This window comes from Choloepus didactylus, chromosome 19 (assembly GCF_015220235.1).
Source record: "Choloepus didactylus isolate mChoDid1 chromosome 19, mChoDid1.pri, whole genome shotgun sequence".
Taxonomy (NCBI): Eukaryota; Metazoa; Chordata; class Mammalia; order Pilosa; family Megalonychidae; genus Choloepus; species Choloepus didactylus.
Window position 1 is genome coordinate 33,730,223 of NC_051325.1, and position 22,487 is coordinate 33,752,709.

Consider the following 22,487-nt stretch of genomic DNA (forward strand, 5'->3'; position numbering starts at 1 on the left):
CGCTTGATCAGCCCTGGGACTTTAGGTCTATCAGAGGCCCCCCAAAAGTCTCAATTTTTGTCTACCACCTCTACTTTGATTGACTTTAACTTGTCCTTAAGCATGACCAAATGAGATAGCCATAGTTCTTTTGAGTGAGCAATTATCCTAAGCAATTGTAGCTTTAAACAAGATGGAAGTTTATTTCTCTCTCACATGAAAGTATGGGGAACAATCCCAGGCTGGTGTTTCTCTGGCCATCTGGATTCCAGGTCCCTTCTATTTTGTTGCTCCCCCATCCTAATATGCTTCTAGGTGGTCCAAGATGGCAGCTCAAGCGCCAGCCCTCAGTTCTGCATCTTGGCAGCAGGAGGACAAAAGGGGAGAAGGATAGCATGCCCCCTTCCTTGAAGGACAAGTAATGCATTTTATCCACTCCACTTCCTCTGATATCCTAATGGCTTACTCTCCATTTGGTCCTACCTAGCTGCAAGTGAAGCTGGGAAACGGAATACTTGTTCTGGGTGCTGGTGCCGGTTATCAGTCAAGGATTCTATCTCAGCAGAAGAAAGGGAGAGTGAGTATCAGAGGAAATCAGCAGACTGTGTTGCACCAACTTTACATAGACTTATATTTTCTTCTGCCTTCACACTAAGAAATATCATCCATGATATCTTTGGTTTCAGGAACTAGTTACATAGTTTTCTAAAACACATTAAAACGAATACCTAGCCATTAAAATGAATACATATATGTATACATATGTGTGTGTATAGATATAGATGGTGGGAGACTGTTGCTTTGGTAGCCTCCAATGGGATCATTCCCTGTACCTATTCCCTTTGTAGACTCCTCCCATGGCATCTGGGCTGACCTGTGACCTGCATGAAATAGTAGAATGCAGGGGAACAAATGCTATGTGAGTCCCAGGCCTCAGCTTCAAGAAGGTCCAGCATCTTCTTTCGCGCCCTGGGGAACATTGAGCACCACATCAGAACTCTCACTACGTTGCGACCACCATTGTGTACCGAAGCCCAGACTAGCCACGCAGAGAGACCATGTGGAGGAGAACAGAAAAATGCAGCTGGCAGTGAAAACCAAGCCTCTCCATATGACCCAAGTTTGAGCTTTTCCGGCCAGCTCCCAGCTGTTTGTGCCTCTCCTGCTAACACCATGTAGAGCAGAGTTGAGGAGCTGCCCTGCCCTGATTGCAAAACTGTGAGCAAATAAATGATTTTCTTTCAAGCTGCTAAGTTTTGGGGGTGATTTGTTATGCAGCAATAGATAATGAAAATGCACATTTATCTATAGAACACCTCAAATCATCTTATGTACCACTATCCCTTTGGAAAATCCTGGATTAAGTGATATTCTAATGTTCTTTAAGGGGTCTCTATTCTCTCTCTTACAGACCCACTGAGACATGCATACATATGGATGGAGCTAATCAATTGAGGACCTGTAGTGTGCCAAGATGATCACAATGACCCCCTCACCCCCCCACCACCAAATGGTCTTTGTGTTTTCTCTCCTGTCCCCTTGCCCAGCAGTCAGAGGGCAATGTTTCCAAACTACAAATCTGATCACCTCAATCCCTTGCTGAGGGTCTTGTTAGGTTCAGCTGCACATTCAGACTCAAAAGATGACAATAAGCCACACTAGGCATTGATCTCTTCTGAACGATGTAACACAGGAACCCCAACTTGCTAGCTGGCAGTTCCTCTCGGCGGTGTGCTTGCTGTGGTCCAGCCGAGAGGCCCAGCTCAATGGCAAGATCCCCATGGGGTGGCTGCAGGAACCATCCTGGCCTAAAAGCTTCAAGCCCCACGGGAGCCAGTATCTCAACCTGCCCAGGCACGAGTCACCACGCTCAGAAAGCCCAAAGTGTGGCTTTCCACCCGGTTTTTACAGTTCCTCAAAGTCCAGATGCAACCCACCAATCAGAAGTCTTTTTTTAAAACAAACAAAACAAACAAAACAAACCTTTATTTTATAAAACAGTTGTATATTTATAGATTATTAACATCTTACATTAGTGTGGGACATTTCTTATAATTAATAAGCCAATATTGATATGTTATTATTAACAAAAGCCCCTACTTTATTCAGATTTCCTTACTTTTCATCTAATTGTACCTTTTCTGATGCAGGCTACCACATGCATTTTGTTCCATGTCTCCTTAGGCTCTTTTTGGCTGTGATGGTTTCTCAGCCTTTCCTTGCTTTTGGTGACCTTGACAGTTTTGGGAAGTTCTGGTCAGGTGTTTTGTAGAATGTCACTTTATTGGAATTTGATGTTTTTCTCACTGGGCTTATTGGTTTTGGGGAGAAAGACCGCAGGGGTAAAGTTTTATTCTTGTAGTGTCAGATCAAAGGTACATACTGTCAATATGATTTACGACCGTTGCTGTTGGCAGGAAGTCACTACGAGCAGCCTTAGCTTACGGGGTGGGGAGTTATGTTCCATCCCCTTGAGGGCAGGGTGGCTACTAAATTATTCAGAATTCTTCTTCATGACAGATTTGTCTCTTCTTTCCCACTTATTTATTTATTCAATCATGTATTTTTATCAGTATGGACCCATGGATATTTATTTTATACTTTAGGTCATAATCCAATACTACTTTAGTTTCTTGCTCAAATGGTTCCAGCTTTTGCCATTGGAAACTCTTTCAGTTAGCCCCTGTGTTTCTTTGACAAACTCTCATCATTGTGGGGATTTTTTTTTAAATTAAATTCAGTTTTATTGAAATATATTCACATACCATACAGTCATCCGTGGTGTACAATCAGCTGCTCACAGTACCATCATATAGTCACGCATTCATCACCCCAATCTATTTTGGACATTTTCCTTACATCAGAAAGAATCAGAATAAGAATAAAAAACACAAGTAAAAAAGAACACCCAAATCATACCCCCCATCCCACCCTATTTTTCATTCAGTTTTTGTCCCCATTTTTCTACTCATCCATCCATACACTGGATAAAGGGAGTGCGATCCACAAGGTTTTCACAATCACACTGTCACCCCTTGTAAGCTACATTGTTATACAATTGCCTTCAAGAGTCCAGACTACTGGGTTGGAGTTTGACAGTTTCAGGTATTTACTTCTAACTATTCCAATACATTAAAACGTAAGAGGTGTTATCTATATAGTGCATGAGAATGTCCATCAGAGTGACCTCTCGACTCCACTTGAAATCTCTCAGCCACTGAAACTTTATTTCGTTTCATTTCAAATCCCCCTTTTGGTCAAGAAGATGTTCTCTATCCCACGATGCCAGGTCCAGATTCATCCCCAGGAGTCATATCCTGTGTTGCCAGGGAGATTTACACCCCTGGGAGTCAGGTCCCACATAGAGGGGAGGGCAGTGAGTTCACCTGCTGAGGTGGCTTAGCTAGAGGGAGAGAGAGAGAGGGCCACATCTGAGCAACAAAGAGGTACTCAGGGGAAGACTCTTAGGCACAATTATATGCAAGTCTAGCCTCTCCCTTGCAGTAACAAGCTTCATAAGGGCAAGTCTCAAGATAGAGGGCTCAGCACATCTAACCACTAGTCCTCAATGTCTGCGACAACATCAACATCAGTCCAGGTGAGGAAGTCCAACACTTCCACATTTTCCCCAGCTCCTCAGGGGGGTCCTGCAAATATATTTTTATTCTCTGCCCAAATTACTTTGGGATGTGTCACTGTTTCACTCTAACCTATACTAACCTACCATATTTCACTTCCTGTTCAAAGTTCCACGTAATTGTGGTGTTTGAACAAACTGACTGTAGAGTTATCCTGTTTAGAAAATATAGATCCTGCACCAAATAGACATCTCTTCCCTTGGTCTCACATGGAAGTTGAAGTTTTAAAACACAGTCAGTTGCAACCTTTACCCTTTGGCCTGGTTTGCCCTAGTCTTAAGCAGATCTGCTTCATTCATATCACTAATTGAAGTCTGGGCTCTTTTTCAGCTCTTTTTTTTTTTTTTTTTGACAGTTGCTGTATGCACTAATACTGACATTCATATCTGCTGAGCTCTAGCTCTGAGTTTCAGGTGTCACAGAGATACCCAATGTTCCAGAGATCCATCAGGTTATACACTAAGGGATCAGCATCCCAAAGTTTGGAGATAGCCATTACAATTCAGTTATAGATGTGACTGCTGTAAGAGCTTACAGTCTAGGGACCATTACAATAATTGTTCTCCTCTAAGCTCCAATTCTGAGTTTACACATGGTAGTTAGTCCATATTGGCGAGGCATTATGGTGTTTGCCTTTATTTCTGATGTACTTCACTCAAAATGCTACGTACAGGATCCATTCACCTCGCTGTGTGTCTCACAGCTTCACTTCTTCTCATAGTTGCTCAATATTCCATTGTATGTGTACGCCGCAGTCCACCATTCTGTTCCTCAGTCTATGTACCCTTAGGCCTCCTCCACCCATTGCAAATCATGAATACTGCCTCCATGAACACCAGTGTGCAAATGTCCATTCATGTCTCTGCTCTTAGATCTTCCAATCACATACCCCATAATGAAGTTGCAGGACCTTATGGCTCTGTGGGGACTTTTTGTTGTTGTTGTTGTTGTTGTTGTTCAGCACTTACTTCCTTATTTTCTGGCACTGTACACTCATCTTGTTTATTTCCTGCCTCAGCTCTTTCTCCAAGCAGCCCTGGCTCCTTTTTTGGAGAATGGTGTTAGAAACCAAGATCTGGCAGCTAGTTGTGCTTGTTGTTACTGAGGTGCCGTTGCTTCTGGAACCTCTCAGCTGACAAAACAAGGAAATATATGTGTGTGAATGAACTTGAGTAATAAATATTTCTGTTTGTAATCATTTGTATCTCTATTAGGCTAAACAGAAGTCCATAATGATGTCTCTGACGCTAATCCATTGCCACATGGATCATTCTAGCCTCCTCCTTAGGGGTCATTTTGATCATAAGCAATGTTGCCTAGTAACATGGTAGAGACATGTTTATCGGTTTCCATGGAAACAGAGCTAGACAGCTAACCAAAGGTCAAATTCTTGTGCAAAAGAGGAAAATGCTTTGTTAACCCTTTACCATCCCCCCGATCTGAGGGTGAAGAATAAACTCCTTTCTCTGGCCTACAAGGGTCTTCAATGGCCTGACCCACTGTCATGTTCAGCCTGACCTCCTACTGTGTTCCTTATCAAGACCCTCACTTCAACCCTCCTTCAACCCTCATACTCACCATCCTCCCTTCTATCCCAGGGCCTTGGCACATGTCTGTGCCTCTGCGGCCCTCTTTTCCCTGCCCTCTCTACCTGGCTGCCTCCCACTCATCCTTCCAATCTCAGCTCAATCCTCACTTCTGCAGGGAAGACATCCTGTGATCTCCCCATCCCCAGACATGTCAGCACCCATGTTTCAGGCTGGCACAACACGAGGTGCCTTTGCTTTGTTGCCCTCACCTCAGTTGCAATATTACATTTACTTATCCTTTTCTCTCACTAAATACAAGCTTCTTGAGAGTGGGGATGGCGTCTACCTAGGCAACGAGTGCATATTAGGTGCTCAATAAACATTTGTTCATTTTTACCTTTTCTATTCAATAAATATTAATTAAGGGCCTCTTATGCATCAGGCCCTTTTCCAGTCTCTGGGGATACGCAGGGAGGGAAACAGGCAAAGCCCCTGCCCTCTCCCTTTTGACACTTATTTTTTAATGGGGATGACAATAAAAAAGAGAAATAAAACTTGTCAACATCTGTCAGGAGTTGATCAATGCTGTGGAGAAAAATTCAGGGCAAAGGAATAAAGGGTGCTGGAGCACTGCTATTTTAGAAAGGATGGTCTGGGACGGAGACTCTGAGAAGGTGACATTTCAGCAGACTTGAAAGGAGTGAGCTCTGGGGGTATCAGGGAAAGGAGTGTCCCAGGCAGAGGGAACAGCAAACACAGAGGCTCTGAGGCAGGATGGTGTGTGACTGAGGGGAGGAACTGTGTGCTGAGCACTCTTCAGGCATATCCCATCTAAGACTATCTCACTGAGGAGGAAACTGAGCTCCAAGAGGGAAACAGGGAGGACCCTGAGGCTATCCCAGCCTGGAGGTCCTGCCCAGGGCTCTGCCACAGCAGTCTCAGGGGCCCAGGGGCCAGCTTCCACGGTGCCCTCCTGGATAGCGGGGACTGCACAGACCTTTGGAGGAGGACAGATCAGGATGAAGTGGCTATATGGATAGAAATTTGAATGGCTGAAAAATCTGTAATCTGCCCATCTTTCCAAGTGGCCGTCCCTCTGCTGACATTCCCAAAGCACCCTGAGCCTGCATCTTTGTGATTCCCATCAACAGAGATTGGCTCTGAGGACAGAGAGGTGGGATGTGCCTGAGGCCACACGAGTGGGTGAGTTTCCCCAGGAAAGCCCCTGACCTTCAGACCAAACCTCTCTCTCTGGCTTGGCCTGGGCCCCAAAACGAGTGAGGGCCCCTTAAAGTTTTTGCTCTAGTCACCTCCACTTTAATCCCAGCCCAATAAAGGAAAGAAACTCAGTGAAAGTCACCCTTACTCATCTCCTGTTCACCCACACCCACCGTGCAGGGCTTTGGGGGATCAGTCATGGGTCTTCTTCTCCAGGAGCTGCCAGTCTGAACGGGCCGCTAGCACCTGAAAAAAAAAAAAATCACAATTCTCAGAATCATGGGGAGTAATGCAGGCAAAGAGAGAGCCTGGATGGAGGAGGCGCCCCTGGGGTGGGGGAGGCGCCCCTGGGGTGGGGGAGTGCGTGTGTGAATGAAACCCAGGTAGACTTCTCGGAGGAGGAGGAGGCACTGCAGCTGGGCCTTGGAGGGTAAAGGTATGTGTGGCCACTGATAATGCCCCAAGGGAACACCCTCCCGGCCTCTCACCCCACTATCCCACAGGGTAAGATGAGCAGGGAGGAGGCAGGGAAGGTCGTCAGACTTCCTTTCTGTCTCCAGGTGGCGCCCTCGAGCCACGGAGCTGCACGCTCCTAAGAAGACTGCGGGACGCAAGGACCTCAGACAGGACCCTGGGTCCTATCTGGAGGCTGGGGGTGGGGGTTTGCATCTGGTTCTTGGATGCAAGGGGCTCCCCAGAGAAGGGAAGAGTAGAACGGGGAAAGAGAATCCGGCGGCGGTGTAGGGGGCCTTCTTCCTTTTTCCAGCACCACCGCCGCCCCCCCAGCCCCGCCCCAGCGCCCGAGGACCACCACTTCAATGCTCGGGTTCCCTAAACCCAGGCACAAGCGAGACGGATCTGCCTAAAGGGGAGGGGGCGGGGGGTGATGGAGCGGCACCCCCACACCCTTACCTCGGTGCATCACCCCTCTCCCCGCCCCTCCCCGGGCTAACTCTCCGGGTGCCCTCGCCGGCCGCGGGCGGAGCTCGATCCGCGGTGCTCGGCGATCCCCGGCCCCCGCCCCTTTCCCTGTCCCTCCCTCCCCCGGCCACCCCCCAGCGGTCGCCGCCGCCGCCGCTGCCGCCGCCGCACAGCCTGGCGCGGCGCGAGCAGGTACGTGCGCCTCGGCAGCGGCTGCGGGCCAGGCCGGGCAGGGGGCGGGAGCCGGGGAGGGGGAAGCTGTGGCGGCCGGGCCCGCGCCCTCCCGGGCTGCGCCGCAGGAAGGACCCTGGCGGGCGGGCGCAGGCTGCGGGAGCGGGCGGGAGCTCGGAGCGGACGCCCCCTGGCCCGCCGGCCGCCCGGCGCCTTTGCCTCCCGCGTGGAGAGGCAGGGAGGGAGGCCCGGCACAGGTACGCGCGCCGAGAGGGAGCCGCAGGGGGCGGCGTGAGGCCGAGGGCCCGAGGCGGGGGCGGCGGCGGGGCGAAGACGAGCTCGCTTGACCTCGCGGCCCGGCCGAAGGACATGGGGCGACGGGACCCGGGCGCACGCCGGCCCCCGCGGAGTCCGGCTCCCAGGGCCGCCTGGCCCACCCTGCTATGGGCGCCGCCCGGCCCGGCCTGGCCCGGCCCCGCCGCCTTGGTGGCCAAGGGCAGGAGCAGGGGGTGTGAACGGCAGGCTGGCGGGCGCGCGGCGCGGGGACCAGCCGGATGCGTGGGTTTTCTGCGCGGAACTTTGGGTAACCGCGTGGACCTGCGTGTGCGTATGTGCGCGCCCGGAGGCTTTGTGTACAACTCGTGCGTGTGTCTGTCGATTGGGTTTTGTGAAGCTTCACCCACAGCCGCTGCGCGTCCGTGTCCGCGTGTGTCAGTACGCGCGGGGGTTAGGGGTGGGGTGGGGGACGGTGGCGGAATGGGCCGGAGCGGGTCTTTGTGGATCTGCCATAGATCTTGCCGTCGTGTGTGTGTGTGTGTGTCTGTGTGTGTGTGTGTCTGTGTGTGTGTGAGACTGGCTCTGCCTGCTCCTGGGTTGTAGGTACTAGTGTGGCTCGCGGATCTGTTTCTGTGGGTTCTGAGTGTGGAAATGGCCCCTGGGGCTGTGAGTGTGGCACTGGGGTGTGCCTTTCAGGCCGGGTGTGACTGGTACCGGTGTCGGGGTGTGATCGGCAGACAGGAGTATCCCTGTTAGTTTGTTTCTGTTCCTGTTTGGGTAATTGGGTGTGGAACCACTGTGCATGGGTGTCTGTGCCCTTGTGTAAGTGGTGGGTATCTCTGAACCCAAGAGAGAGTGAGCAAGCAAGAGAGAACAAGCACTCAACACTGGGTAAAAGGGTGCCTCATTTTTACTGCCCCGCAGCCCTCCCCGGCATCCTAAGGAAAAAGTTTTGGGTTCCTGCAGGGTGAAAGAGAGCCCCACTCCCAGAATTTGGGTGCCTGTTTGTCTGGGAAAGGAGCTCCTGGGCCATCCAGGAGCTTGGTTCTGTGGAGGGAGCTGAGGGCCTGGCCTGGGGTTTGGGGCCACCTCTGAGCACCTGTGCAGCATCTACTAGGGGAGAGCCGTGATCTAAGGAGAGACCCAAACACCAACTGCAGTTCAGTGTTGGCGGGAATAGGAGCCCAGGTGGCCAAATTCTCTCATTTTGCCAGAGAAGTCAGGAATCCAAACTTTAAAATGTAAAATCCTTTGCTTTTTATATATTGACAACCAATTGCCCAAAAATAAACAGACCAGAAACAAAACAAAATAAACCTTTTATGAACTAAATGTGCCCCATGGGCTGCAAATTGGCATCCTCTGATGGGGATATACACACAAGCTGTCTGTCTGTCTGGGGCAGGGCAGGGGAGGGGAGGTGTGTCCAGGTACTTGAGTGGGGTTTCTCCTCTTTGCAGCACAGAGTACCCCCGTTCTCACCTCCTCTCCCAGCTCCCCTCTGGTAGTCCTGACACTTCATCCAAGTCCTTGGCCTCAAATCCTGGACTCCCCTCCCTGCTCCCCAACTTACATCCAGTTGGTGACAAAGGCATATGGCTTAGACCTCATTCGTGGCTCTTGGATATGCTCCTTCCCCTTTGCCACCATCCATGCCACCCAGGCCGTGTTAGCCTCCTGGCTGGTCCCCCGGTCCTGCTCTGCTCCCCACCTTCTTGTCTGTCCTCCAGGAAACCTGGGCAGATCTCAGCACTCCCTGCTCCAGCCCCTATGGCTCCCCATCGTTCCCAATCCTCTGTGATCTGGTCCCAGCTAATCTCAGAGCACCCCCCCCCCGCCCCCACCTCCAGAATGGCCTCCCACTTATCTCAGAGATCTGGCTCAAATGCCAGTTCCTAGAAGCTTCCTTGACTTTCTCCTCTTTGTTCCCACAACACTTTTATCATCTCTATTCCCCCACCCCATCATCATCCTCATCTCATCACAACAGTGTTCATCTATTAAATTAATTTGGCACCTTACATTCAGTATTTTACGAAATCCTCACAACAACCCCACAAGGGAGGTATTTTGCTTATTCCCATTTCACAGATGAATAACTGAGTCTGAGGGGCATTGATTAGTTGCCCAAGGTCAAATAGTGAAGCTGGGGTTTAAAACTTATATGTTGTATCTAAATTCCTTCCATCATAATAATAGTGCATTGCTAATACTGAGTGCTTACTAAGTGTCAGGCACAGTTCTGAATACTTTATATGGATTATTTCAATCCCTGTGTTGGCCCTGTGAGAGAGGGGTAGTAGCAGTATCATTATTTTATAGATGGGGAAACTGAGTGCCCAAAGCCACACACCAGCCAATGGTGCAGCCGGATCTTAGCCGGGACCGCACAGCCTCATTGGTGTCTGATTTCCTGTCTCCTTGTCTGTCTGGGAGGCTCCCCCAGGCAGGAACCGGGCCTGATTCACCTTCACACTGCCTGGGGCCTGCTGTGATGTCCGGCCCTGGCAGGCACTTGGGGGAGGTTTGCTAAATTCAGCTGACTTTCCCTTTTCTCTTCTAGCTGCCAAGGGGCCAAGGGATGAGCCGGGGCCCTCCTTCCCAATGGCATCTCCCCCTGGCCTGGAACTGAAGACACTGAGCAATGGTCCCCAGGTCCCAAGGAGACCAGCTCCTCTGCCCAGGGAGGGCGTGGAGAATGCCTGCTTTTCCTCGGAGGAGCACGAGACCTGTTTCCAGGATCCTGGGGACGCCAGACTGGGCAGCTCCCCTAGCCCCCCAGGAGGCATCCCCTCCCAGCCCCGGTCCCAGCGGGATGATCTGTCCCTGCGTTCAGAAGAGGGGCCCGGCCTGGAGCCCGTGAGCCGCCCCGTGGATTATGGCTTCATCTCTGCGCTGGTTTTCCTGGTGAGTGGGATCCTCCTGGTAGTGACAGCCTACGCCATCCCCCGCGAGGCCCGCGTCAACCCGGACTCAGTGACGGCGCGGGAGATGGAACGACTAGAGATGTACTACGCCCAGCTGGGCTCGCACCTGGACAAGTGCATCATTGCGGGCCTGGGGCTGCTCACGGTGGGAGGCATGCTGCTGTCGGTGCTGCTTCTTGTCTCGCTGTGCAAGGGCGAGCTGTACCGCCGGCGGACCTTTGTCCCTGGCCGGGGCCCCAGGAAGACCTATGGCTCCATAAACCTGCGCATGAGACAGCTCAATGGGGACGGGGGCCAGGCCCTGGTGGAGAATGAAGTTGTCCAGGTCTCAGAGAGCAGCCACACCCTCCAGGGGTCTTAAGTAAGAGCCCACCTTCTCTGGCTGCTTTTGCTTCAGGGCTGCAAAGCCCAGAAGGCCCAGAGTTTCAAACTGAGCTGCACAGAGGGTCCTGCGGAAGGGTCTTGGGGCTGGAAGTGGGGGAGCCCTGGGCCTGGCCCAGGCCCCACTCTGGTGAGCGGCTTGCTGATCTGTTTTGTTGCTTGAGGTTTCACATAAGGTTTTGTTTGGAGGATGGCTTGTGCTGCTAAAAATACAAAAGTTTGGAAACTGCTGCTCTTGGAGGATGAGGTTTCTTAGCATTTGGGATTGGCAGCCCTTTGAAAGGCTGCCCATCCCATTTGTAGTGCCTCGGGGAATTCCATTGTCCTCATCTGTCAAGTGTGGGTGTTAGTTGACCTTGGAGGGGGCCCTTTTCAACCCTGACTAAGGTGGGAGGTGGCTTCATGATTGGGGTGACCCCCTGACACCCCCTCTGACTTAACTGTGACTCACCTCTGGGCCTCAGTTGTCCTATTTGTCAAGTGAAGGGGTAGACTGGCTGACCCCTTGGGCCCCCCCAGTTCGGCCCAGGGAATGGGAACCCAGTCTCTGCCTCTGGCCACCGCTTCAGGGGAGGAGGGTGTCTGGCAGGTGCTGACCATTTTCTGGCCTGACTCCCCCGCCGCATCAGCCAGCAGCTGCCCTGACCTCTCATTGTCATACAAAAGGGCCCCCTGACACCCCTGACTCCAAAGTCCACCACAGTCTGACTTTTGGTCTTGGGGTCTAATTTCCTACAGTGATTAAACCTTAGCACACATTTTACAAAGTCAAGTACACAGATTTCACCAAGTGTCTGGACAAGAGGGGGTCTCTATACAAGAAAAGGTGAGGGCTTTGTTTTGGATTTCTGTGGATGTGACCTGGGCCTTCATCATGTCTTTCTCCCCCATAGTATGTCTGTTGGACCGAACCTTATTCTTGTAGCAGAAAAAAATTTAATGCTGTATTTGTAATCTGCCCCCCTCCCCTGCCAACTTAGCAGTAAAATGCATCCCTAATTTGGTAGGAGAAATCAGGCACATTTGAGTGACCTGGACACTCCAGCCACACTGATCACCCTTTTGCTCTTTTTCTCTTGGGGAATATTTCCAGGCTCCTTGCAGACCCTCTTTAAACTCCTGACAAGGAAAGGAAGTGGGCCCTACAGGGCAAGGAGATACAGGTGTTTGAGGAATGGGAGGGGCCCAGTCTAGTCTGAACTCTCCCAGAGGGCTTCAAGAGTAGCTGCCTTCTAGGCCACTGATGTGAAGACCTCTGGGTCATTTCAGTGAGCCCCCTGCCTCTAGGTAAGCCCCCACTTACTCCATCTCATTGTGCTGAATGGGCTGTGCATCCTCTTTGGGAGGGAGGGTGGCATGGGCCTGGGGTCTGCAGGCTAGAGAGGCTCTGTCTGGCTGGAACATGAGCCTTCATTCCTGCGGGTTGATATCTGGGCAGTACATTATCCCAGTTTCCTCGACAGATCAAATATCTGCTCCTGCTGCCAGGTTTTGCCATGTGCAGAAGGCTGTGGAGGGCTGGAGGGGACCTGGAGCTGTTCAGCTTGGCCTGTCGTGTTCTGTCCCTGTTGTTGAAGGGATGTGATTTGAAGAGAACAAAGCCCCAAGATAGTGAAAGATTCAACACAGCGCGGGCTTCCACTAATGTGTCAGTTTCTCCCTGATTCCGAGCAAGGAGCATTCCTGACTAGGGGGCACTTGGTTGCAAAAGGCATAAGCCATTTTAGATAGGTGACAATAGAACTAGCCGTCCCAAACGATGGGCTAAGGCCTTTCAAATCCACAATGATAAAAATATCAATTACTGATTAAATCAATTGATCAATCAATTGCTCTGACCATGGGGGCTCATTTGGAGACAAAATCCAACAAGTGGATGCATCTCCAGTGGGTGGGACCACCAACTCATATCGGTTTAAATGCAGTGAATTGTATTTAAGGGCTAAATCAGGTAGAAGATTAAATCCAAGAAATCTCAGGTTTGCTCCAAGCCAGAGAAGACTGCTTTGCATCCTAATGTAGAAATACCTTTAGAAAATGTGTATCATGGAACGAAGCGGTCATTACCTTGTCAGTAAATTAAGAAAACTTGAGAGACGCCAACATCATTTCCCCAAGATTGTAGCTGAGATCTCCCAGCCGGTGAATCAAAAAGGATAAGGAAGGTGTCAGAGAGGGGAGTAGGGGCTGAGAACTTTCTTTGCAGGTTTCGTTGGGGGGGAGGTGTGGAGTGGTCCCAGAGGACCTTGTGGACCACCTCTCCCACCCCGGCATGCTCCTAGGGCCCCCAAACCTTGTGTATCCTGGTATGTCAGAACAGATACTGATTTCATACTCAGTCGGACCTGGGTTTGAATCCAGGCTCTGCCATTTACCAGCTGAGTGATCTTGGGCAAGTTACTTCACCTCTCTGAAGTCTGTTTCTTTATCTGTGAAGGGGAATCAATGAAAGCTCTACCACAGGGTGGTGGTGCAGGTCAGGGATAATAGGGAGACAGGTGCCATTTGAGGTCCAGTAACAATTGTCATTCTCCTTCCCCACCTCAGTTGGGGTAATTCGATTAGGCCCTAAACCTTGGGGTCATCCCTTCTGCCCGTCTTCCCTCACAGCTCACATCTGATCCATCGGCAGATCTGGTTGGAATCTGGCCCCTGTTCATTCCCTCCTGCCCCCCCCTCCACTCAGCAGCCAGAGGGAGCCTGGTTGAAAGGGGGTAATCAAGTCATGTCACTCCCATCTCAAGACCCTCCTGTGCTCCGTCTCACTACAAGCAAAAGCTGGGGGCAGATTTACCGCAAGGCTGGAGAAGCTTGAGTGTCTGCGCCCTTCACTTACACAGGCCCCTTCCAAAGCCCTGAATCAAATGTTGTATTTGGAATTTTGATTTATCCTTCTTAAGGATGGCCCCTAAATTGCATAAGCTTTGGGCCCCCCCGAAGCCTGGATCTGTCCCTCACGGTGGCCTGCCAGGCCCTATGCTATCTGGCCCCTCTTCCTTTCTGACCTCATTTCCTGCCCCTTGCTTCTTCGCACACTCCCTTCCAGCCCTGGCTGCCTTGCTGTTCCTCAAACTTGCCAGGCACATGCCCACCTCAGGGCCTTTGCACTGCTGCTCCCTCTGCCTGGAAGGCATTTCCCTTTAATACCTGCAAGGCCTAGTCCCTCAGCTCCTCAGGGTCTTTATTCAAATGTCACCTTTGCAGTGAAGCCTTTGCTGACCACACATGTTAAAATCACACCCCACTGCCTCTTCTTCCCTGCTTTATTCTCCTCTGGAGCACTCACTAATCACTACTCAGCAGGCTGTATCTTGTGATTATTGTCTGTGTCTCCCACTGCCTCCCCCACTGGATGAAGGCTGGCATTTTGGTCTAACTGGTTTGGTTCCAGTGCCTAGAACAGTGCTTGATGTGTGGTAGGTGCTCATTGTTGGATGAATGAATGCATGACTTTAACAAATATTTCCTGTGCCTGCTGTAGTGCAGGCAGGGCCCCACCTTCTGGAGACCCCTCGAGGGGTGAGAGTCAGTCATGCAGATCATGTACCCAGAAGTGTTGAAGGGGCTTATGTTGTCACCCGGCCCTGCGGGTGGAGCTTGGGAACTTGTTTGCCTTCCTCTCTGGGCCTTGGTACCACCTTACGTGGAAAAGGTAGAGGGGTCTTCCCTAGAGACATGTGCTGGGTGCTAAGGAGCCTGTGAGACTCACCAGCCTGATTCTCACCCCCAGCCCCGCCCCCAAGGACCTCGGGTGCCCAGGCCTGGACCTTCAGAGCCTCAGTGTCCATCGTCTGCTCCCTGCAGGCATCCTAGGAGAGTATCCCAGCCCAAATGCTTGCTGCCCAAGAGGTCACCATTTTTGCTCCCTTTCTTGGAATTAAACATGACTTTCTCTTTAAAATGTCCTTCTCCCTGCCTGCACACACCCACACATATACACACACATGCACACACTCATAAGCACACACACAGCTTCCTCTTGTCAGACTTAGCTCAGAAACCAAGGCCACATACTCCCAGCCAGGGTGACCTCAGGATTTTTGATAACATTTTCTCTTACTCCAGAAGCCACAGGCTTTGCAGCTCTGAGGATGCTAACTTCACAGCTGCAGCCAAGTTCCCCCTGCTGAGGCTTGGGTGGGTGTCTGTCCCTCCTGTTCTCCCACGGGGCGGGGGGATACAGATGTCCATGGAGCATTTCCTCCTGGGCACTTCGGGAGGGGCCTATGTAGTCCTGGGCTGGGAACCAGGTGAGCCAGGGCCTGCTAGTCCCCCCTTCCCTGTGGGCCTTGGAACATCACTCCACCTCTCTGTCCAGAGGAAAATTGGGGAAAGTTCCTACTCAGCCTTCTCCTGGGGCTGAGGGAATCAGGAAACATAAGCAGAAGGGCTTTTCAAGTTAAGAGCATGGGCCCCTGTGTCTGGAGAGCTTGGGAGGGGCAGGAGGATAAAGGACAAGGGTAGACATTATGAAGAAGCCACAGGGGGTGGGAAAAATGTATGGGTGTGTCAGGGAGGAAAGTGGGGTTGTTGGTGGTGCTAACAAAGTTAAGGAGATGCCTACCAGCTGGGTCCAGTAGTTTTTCCCAAAGCGAGTGGGCTCCCCCTAATATGTTTGTAATTTTGATTTATTCTTAAGGATGGCCTCCTAAATTGCATAAGCTTCAGGCCTCACAAAACCTAGACCTGAGCCTCATAGTAGCCTACAAGGCCTTACACAGCCAGGCCCCCTGTTCCCCTCTGAACTTTCAGCTAAGGGAGGAGATGCTTGCTGAAATCTTGCCCAGAACGGAGAGGTAGTGAGCTCCTTGTTAGTGGAGGTATGTTAGCATTCACTGGGCAGGTGTTGAGCATCTTCAGGGATGGAGTGTAGAGGGGTTGGGTAGGATTTGGCCAAGGGGCTTCCCAAGCTTCCAATGCCCCTCCTTTGAGGAGATCTGATGCCCCACTGGCAAGAGTGTCACTAAAGACAGTGGCAACCCTACCTGGCCCCGCTGCATCTTCTTGTCACTGACCCAAACACCTTCTACCACTCCATTCCTCTTCATGGTGGGGTGGTCCACAAGCTGAGCTGAGCTGATGGCAGGCCCAGGATGCCTGATGGTGCAGAGGGTGCAGGACTGCTATCCCCCTCCTCTCAGGAGATCCAGCACTCCTGAGCTTTCTCTCTACTCACCCATCAGAGAAGCAGGGCCCCTTGCAGAGGAGGGCCCTTGAGGCTCGTCCAGCGGGTGAGACTGCAAGGACACTGGCTCTGAAGGCTGATTGCCTGGGTGTTTAGTGCTTGCTTAATGCCCCTGAGCCTCTGTTGCCTCATGTGTAAAATGGGGCTCTAATAACACCCCTTCTCCATATAGCTGTCCTTAGGGGTAAAAGATGATGTCTGTAAAGCACTCAGCACAATGTTTGGCACCTCATAAATGTTAGCAATTGATACGCACTCATTCACACCTACTCTGCATTCTGCCCTTGGTTAGGCACTTCCCCTTGAGTTGTCCTGGGGAGACTGGACAGAGTGGTTGCTGCTGTGATGGGGGCATAGGGGGCAGGCACAGGAGGTATCCGATTGAACTGGAGTCAGAAAATGGCTTTCCTGGAGAAGAACTTCAAACAATGAGGCAGTATCCAATGTGGGGTGAGAGTAGGGAGAAGGAAAAGCATTGCAGGCAGAGAGGAACAGTATGAGCGGAGGCTTGGAGGCATAAAACAGCCTGGTGTGTACTGAGGGGGGGCAGTGGGGTGAGGGTGGAGTGTCAGGATGAGGCATACCGAAAGGGTGGGGGCCTCATATTGGGGCCATATGTTTCATCTGTAGAATGGGGACAACCACAGTACTTAACTCCTAGAGTCATTAGGGGGATTCTCTGAGCTCTTTCAGATACAGTGCACGGTGCTGGAACCGGGCGAGAGCTCACTGTCAGCCGTCATCATTGCTTTCAGTTGTGTGTGGCAGAAAGCATCTTCTGATAGCAGGAGCATTGTGGGGGTGACACTGGCGCTGAGGGGCCCAGTGTGTGCAGCTGTGGCTTCCAGCCCCCCAAGCCCAGGCTGCAGCCAGAGGACACGACCCCGAGCTCCAGGCTCCCTCCATCTTGGCGGCTCCTCCCTCCTGGGATTCAGAGCCACCAAGGTCGAGGCGGTGGCTGCTGCTCTCCTGGGCCCCGAGAAGGGTTAGTGAGTGGAAGGATCTTCTGGTGGGAAAGTTGGCCCCAGGGGAGCAGGGGAGACAGGGAAAGAAGGCGGCTGCCATGCCAACCCCTCCCCGGGCGTCTCGGCTGATACTGACTTAGGGCCAAGAGCATTCAAAGGAACCATCTCTCCCCCTCCCATCTCTTCTTCCCTTCCTCCAATTTCTCCCTTCCTCTTTGCCGCCCGCTTTTTTACTCCTCTGTGTCCACACGTTTCAGTGAAGGCTCTCATGGGGGTAGGCATCCACAGGTGAGCTGCTGACTCACCTGCTCACCACCTGCCTCTCCTGAGCGTGCTCCCAGCTCTCCCAACCAAGATGAAAGCAGGGGCCCCAAAGCAAGTGCCTGCAGGGCTCGGCGGGTGACGTTAATGAATGAAGCGGGCGGCTGTGGACAGCACTGACGGATTAAAGGGAGCTCAGGCTTCACGCAGGCTGGCTGTTGCCCTGCTGTGGACATCCTCAGGTTGCCAGAGCTCCCGGTTTTTCAAGAGCAGCTGGACCTCTGGACCTTTCTGTGGGTAAAAGAATGCCAAAAGGAATTATCCTGCTGCTAAGGACAAAGGAGTGTCCAATGTGATGGCACCTGCTGGGGTCAGACACGGTCCCCTCTCCCAGCACTTACTAAGCTGCGATCAAATGCCCTGCTCCCCTTCACCAGGGCCTGCATCAGGAGGGAGCAGAGAGGCACCGGCTTGTCATCATCGGCTGCCTCTCCCCACTCCCTGTGGTGGAGGAGGGTCCACGACAGGGCACTCACAGAGATGGGGGTGCCCTCCAGAAGGGCCTGGCCTCTGCGTCGCAACTGGAGGCTTTCTGAGCTGCAGGGCCTGCTGCCCACTTGAGTGCTGCCCCCTCCAAGCCTCCTTCATTCATTCTTTCCACAGAGATGTGGGCATCTACTCTGTGCCAGGTCCTGTGCCAGGCTTTGGAGACGGAGCCTGGAATGGATGGGAACGGATGGAGAGTATCCCGGAGGGGGCTTGAAGTGGGTCTTCTGTAGTGCAGGACATTTGTGAACATGGAGACAAGCTCTGTTTCTGACCTGGAGACTTCTGAAAGCAGGAGGCCCATGCAGCAGCCCGAGCTGACACGAAGGGATGGAGGTGGAGGGAGTGGGGGAGAATGAAGGGCAGTGAATCCTCCCTGTGCTCAGAGGCCCTTGAAGGTACGTGGAAGACTCTGGAGTTCCAGGGGCTTAGAGTTCCGGGGCTCTGAGTGCCAGTAGAGGGAGGTGAGAGGAGCCTGAGGGCCGTGGGGTGGCACAGCTGGGATCTCGTCGTAGCAGGACTCCATCTCAAGAAGAGGATGAGCCTCTGATGAAAACCCAAGCCATCTCCGAGGGTCCAGGGTGAAGTTATCATCACCCCAAGTAAATTATGCAGGCTGCCTACTGGAGACCCCAGCATCAAAAAAACCCAGTATGAATTAGAGTAAGACTCCCCCACCTACACCCATAACCACGGCCAATTAAGAAAGACTCCACTTTTCTCCCCTCTTCCTCTCCATCCAACACACTGAAGGATCAAGAGCCCAGAAATCAGAAAAGACTTGGAACTGGATAGGCATTAGAAAGTTTTCAGTTGGACTGTATGGAGTCTGTAAAACCAAAGGGAGCAGCAGTTAGTTATTGGTTGGGCCCTAGATGTTGAGGAGGGAAAGAGAGATTTGATGGTGCTCAGTTGGATAAAAAGAAACCACTTCAGGTTTATACTTTTCAATGAGCCAGTTACTCAGTAAATCATTCAATTTTTAAACAACCAAATAGTGTTCACTCTGCTCCAGGCATTCTTCTAAGAGCTTTACCTCCACTAGCTCACTGAAACTTCACAACAGCCCTGTGGGGAGGGTACTAGCCTTACCCCCATTTTACAGATGAGGAAACTGAGGCATAGGCAGGTAAAGTGACTTGCCCAAGGTCACGCAGCTGGTAATTTGCAGTCATCATTGCCATGCAGGCCAATCAGGGCAAGTTTTACAGATGGATCTGGTCTGTGGGTTTTGAGACCTGTGGTTTAAACATAAATTGGGAAGCCCTATGGGGAGAGAGGAGGGTGGCAAGTTGGGGAGTATTAAACTCAGTCAGGCTCACAATCCAGTTACAGTCACAGAATTTCTCAGCTGGACAGGATATGGGAGACAATCAGGGCCACCCTTATCCCCATTTTACAGATGGGGAAAAACGAAGGGGACAGTACTTGTCCAGCATCACCAGTGGCTCAAGCCTCCTGTCTCTCCTTATACATTTCTCACTTCAATTTATGTCCTGGTAAGCAAGAAACCTAAAGGATGAAGCTGTTCCTGTGTGGTTCTGGTCTGGAGGAAGTAGAATGAGAGGGCAGGCCTCTGCCTGTCCCCAGGAGTGCATATCCTAGATTGGGGAGCTGCAGGCACTATTAGGTCTAACCTGGCCGAAGGCCACCTCTGACAGCCTCATGGCTGGGCGCTGACCAGGGTGCTGAATCCTCACACACCTCAGCATTCAGCCTAGCTGAGAGGGAGAGAGGCAGAAAGGAAGGGGACCCTCATACTTTGGTCAGGTAGGGATCCCCACAACTGTTTTAAGCACAGTGCTTAGTGGGAAAGTCGTGAACCTGGATCCAGGATTTCTATGGTCTGTGTGGCTTGGGCAAGTCACTCACTCCACTCTGGACCTTTTTCATCTGTTAAGTGGGGAGGGTAGCTCCAATCCTTCTCAGCTCAGAAGTCTGAGGTGAGCATCCCTTGGGACCAGGTGATAGAACCCTGCACAGAGCCCAAGCCTATCAATGGGGTCCTGTTAAGTCTCTCAGCTCAGACTTTTGGGCCTGGCTCTTGGCTCTGTTTTCTCCCCTGTGGAATGGAGGTTGTGCTGGGTGGTTTAGATGCTCCTTCTAACTTGGGTGCTTTGGGCACCATGGTTTGTAGGTAGGTGTGCTAGGTAACATGAGATGCACTTTGCAATTGGGACTGATTGAGGAATCTCAGGCCACGCTGGGTAGCATGCAGAGCTGTTCCTTTCTCACACAGGTTCTAACTTGGTTTTCCAACTTCAGTAGTGGGTTTTGCCCAGGCATCAATGCTCCTCACTTGGAGAGGGGATTTGGGGTCCAGGTAGAGTTATTCTAGTAAAAAGAGCACTGACTTTAGAACTAAGCAGACCCAGGTTCTAATTGCGAGTCCAGCATCTTGGCTAATGCTTCTAGCAGCATTTACCTCGGGGGGGGTTTTAAGAATATCACATTAGATTAGGAAGGGAAAAACCTAACACACTTGTGGGAACCAGATAAATGTTTGTTTCCCACAATGTAGGGCTGCTCAGAGTTCCTCTTGTCCTTTGGGCCCCCACCCTTCCCTACACAGACACCCTTAGTAATAACACCTGCACTCACCAAGCCTCATCTACATGCTAATAAGACATCTTCGGTCCCTGCAACAATCCTGCAGATGGGGGTGATGCACATGTTGGAGATGAGGAAGGCCACACATCAGCAAAGGGAGGGCTGCAGTCACACCCAGGCCTGCCAGATTCTGAGACCCCTGCTTAGCCTTGAACAAATTACTGGACCTATCCAAACCCTCTTCAACTGGTCTAGAAAATAGGAAGACTATCTCATTACAGTCCTTATGATTTGAAGACATTATCTATCCATTTTACAAGGGTACATACATATTGAAGGACATACATGAGGCACTGGAGTGACTCAGGGGAAAAGGAACGGAGTGGAGAGGGCTGCAGTGGAGGAAAAATGAGACGGTTCTTGCATGTATTACTGATAATGTGCAAGGAATACAAAAGGAGTAACTCAATTCTTTGCACCTGAGGTCCTGGTGAAGGAAAAAGAAAGAACAGAGCTGCTCAAACTTTAATGTGCACACAGATCACCTGGGGAGCTTGTTAAGCTGCAGATTATCAGAAAGACTGGGGTGGAGCCTGAGTTTCTGCATTTCTAACAAGCTCCCCAGTGCTGCTGCTGCTGCTGCTGGTCTAAGGAGCAAGGATGTAGTCTTCTCTTCTCAGGAATTCTCAAACTGCCCTGGTCATTTGAATCACCCGAGGAACTTGTTTTTAAAAAAAAAAAAAAATCGCAGGTCTTTCCCCACAGATTTGGACTCGAGTCTGGGCTGGGGTGCGGGATGTACTTATGTTCTTTGAGCAAGCATCCCAGAGGCTGCTAGGCTTGGCCAGTTGGGGCTCCCATCTGCATGGTATATGGTGAAGACATGGGAGACTTGGCTCACAAACCTCTAACCCTATTTCCTAATGCGCCTTCCTGAATGAAGAGGCAGGAAAAGGGGAAAAAGGACATTTTCCCATGTTCCCCTATACCTATAGTTTAGAGGTGGTATAGGTGTAACAATCAGATGCGTTCAGTGGATCCTGGAATTTGGAACTGGACTGAGTGGGGGGTCAAGGTGGGAGAAGGAAGGCATATGAAGGGCATCTACTTTCTGGTACACATCTGGGCAATTGTGTGGTCCTGGACTTTCCTGATCTTGATTGTGGCAACGATGTGATCCTGCTGATCTCGGTGCCACAACATTTTTAAAATAGCTAAAATGGTTTAAGTTAACTGCTGACCCCAGCAGGACCCACTCTTCCTTCCTCCCAGCCCCTCATCCTCCCCCAACATACAAACACACTGGGATTCTCATAGCACCTAAGGAGGCTCAGCTGGAACATAGATTTTCACACACTCATCCAGTCCCCTCCATCAGACTGCGCCATCAGCCTAAGGCTCCTCCAAGCAGGGACCGGGCCTTCTATTTGTCCCTCCCACAGGGCTCTGCCACTAGTAGGGTGTTCAAACCTCATGGCATTGCTACCTCTTGCATTCTAGGACCCATCCTCAGTCACTTGGGGAGGAGGCTAAGCACAGCTGGAGTGACCTGGGGTGAGTCTTATGGTAGCCCAGGGGCAAACAAGGGCTGAGAACTTGCATACCTACCTTTGAGCCTTTCCTTTGGTGCAAAAAATTTAGAGTGGCCTACAAACATGCAAGTTATGTGACAGAGAAAGCTGGGGAATACATGTGGGAATCTTTCCTCTCCTTGGTGGCGACACCTGTCTTACAGGAACTGCACCAAAGCAGGCATGATTCGGTGACAAAGGATGTGAACTACCTCACTGATTCTAATTTTCCTCCCATGATGAGGAGCAGAGCACAGTAACAGAATGTCATTAATGGCAGTAGGAAAGGAAGCCATGAAGGAAACTGGATTCCAAAGAGTGAAGTTCTGTGGAGCTTCCACCGGTTTTCTAACCACTTGAGTGTCAACA

The 22,487-nt window shown here is 51.3% G+C and overlaps 1 protein-coding gene and 1 long non-coding RNA gene across 4 annotated transcripts; one reads left to right on the forward strand and one right to left on the reverse strand.

Annotated features, from left to right (window-relative positions):
- Nucleotides 1–3,323: 3,323 nt before the first annotated feature.
- LOC119515755 lies at nucleotides 3,324–7,164 on the reverse strand. Its single transcript, XR_005213137.1, has 4 exons — nucleotides 6,853–7,164; nucleotides 6,538–6,610; nucleotides 4,586–4,749; nucleotides 3,324–3,382 (listed from the first exon to the last, which is right to left on the reverse strand). It is a non-coding gene; the product is annotated as an uncharacterized LOC119515755 (long non-coding RNA).
- On the forward strand, nucleotides 6,707–11,984 carry TMEM74B (transmembrane protein 74B). 3 transcript variants are annotated; one of them, XM_037811904.1, is made up of 2 exons: nucleotides 6,707–6,800; nucleotides 10,296–11,984. In XM_037811904.1, the coding sequence occupies exon 2, from the start codon at nucleotides 10,337–10,339 to the stop codon at nucleotides 11,018–11,020; it is 684 nt and encodes a 227-aa protein (XP_037667832.1). In that variant the 5' UTR covers nucleotides 6,707–6,800; nucleotides 10,296–10,336; the 3' UTR covers nucleotides 11,021–11,984. The 3 variants fall into 3 exon arrangements, with proteins under 3 accessions (XP_037667832.1, XP_037667830.1, XP_037667833.1); XM_037811902.1 differs by lacking the exon at nucleotides 6,707–6,800 and adding an exon at nucleotides 7,428–7,477; XM_037811905.1 differs by lacking the exon at nucleotides 6,707–6,800 and adding an exon at nucleotides 7,609–7,713.
- Nucleotides 11,985–22,487: the final 10,503 nt, after the last annotated feature.

Bases quoted from the DNA above. Each gene is read 5' to 3' on its own strand.
- TMEM74B (XM_037811904.1), top strand. From the start codon at position 10,337: ATGGCATCTCCCCCTGGCCTGGAACTGAAGACACTGAGCAATGGTCCC.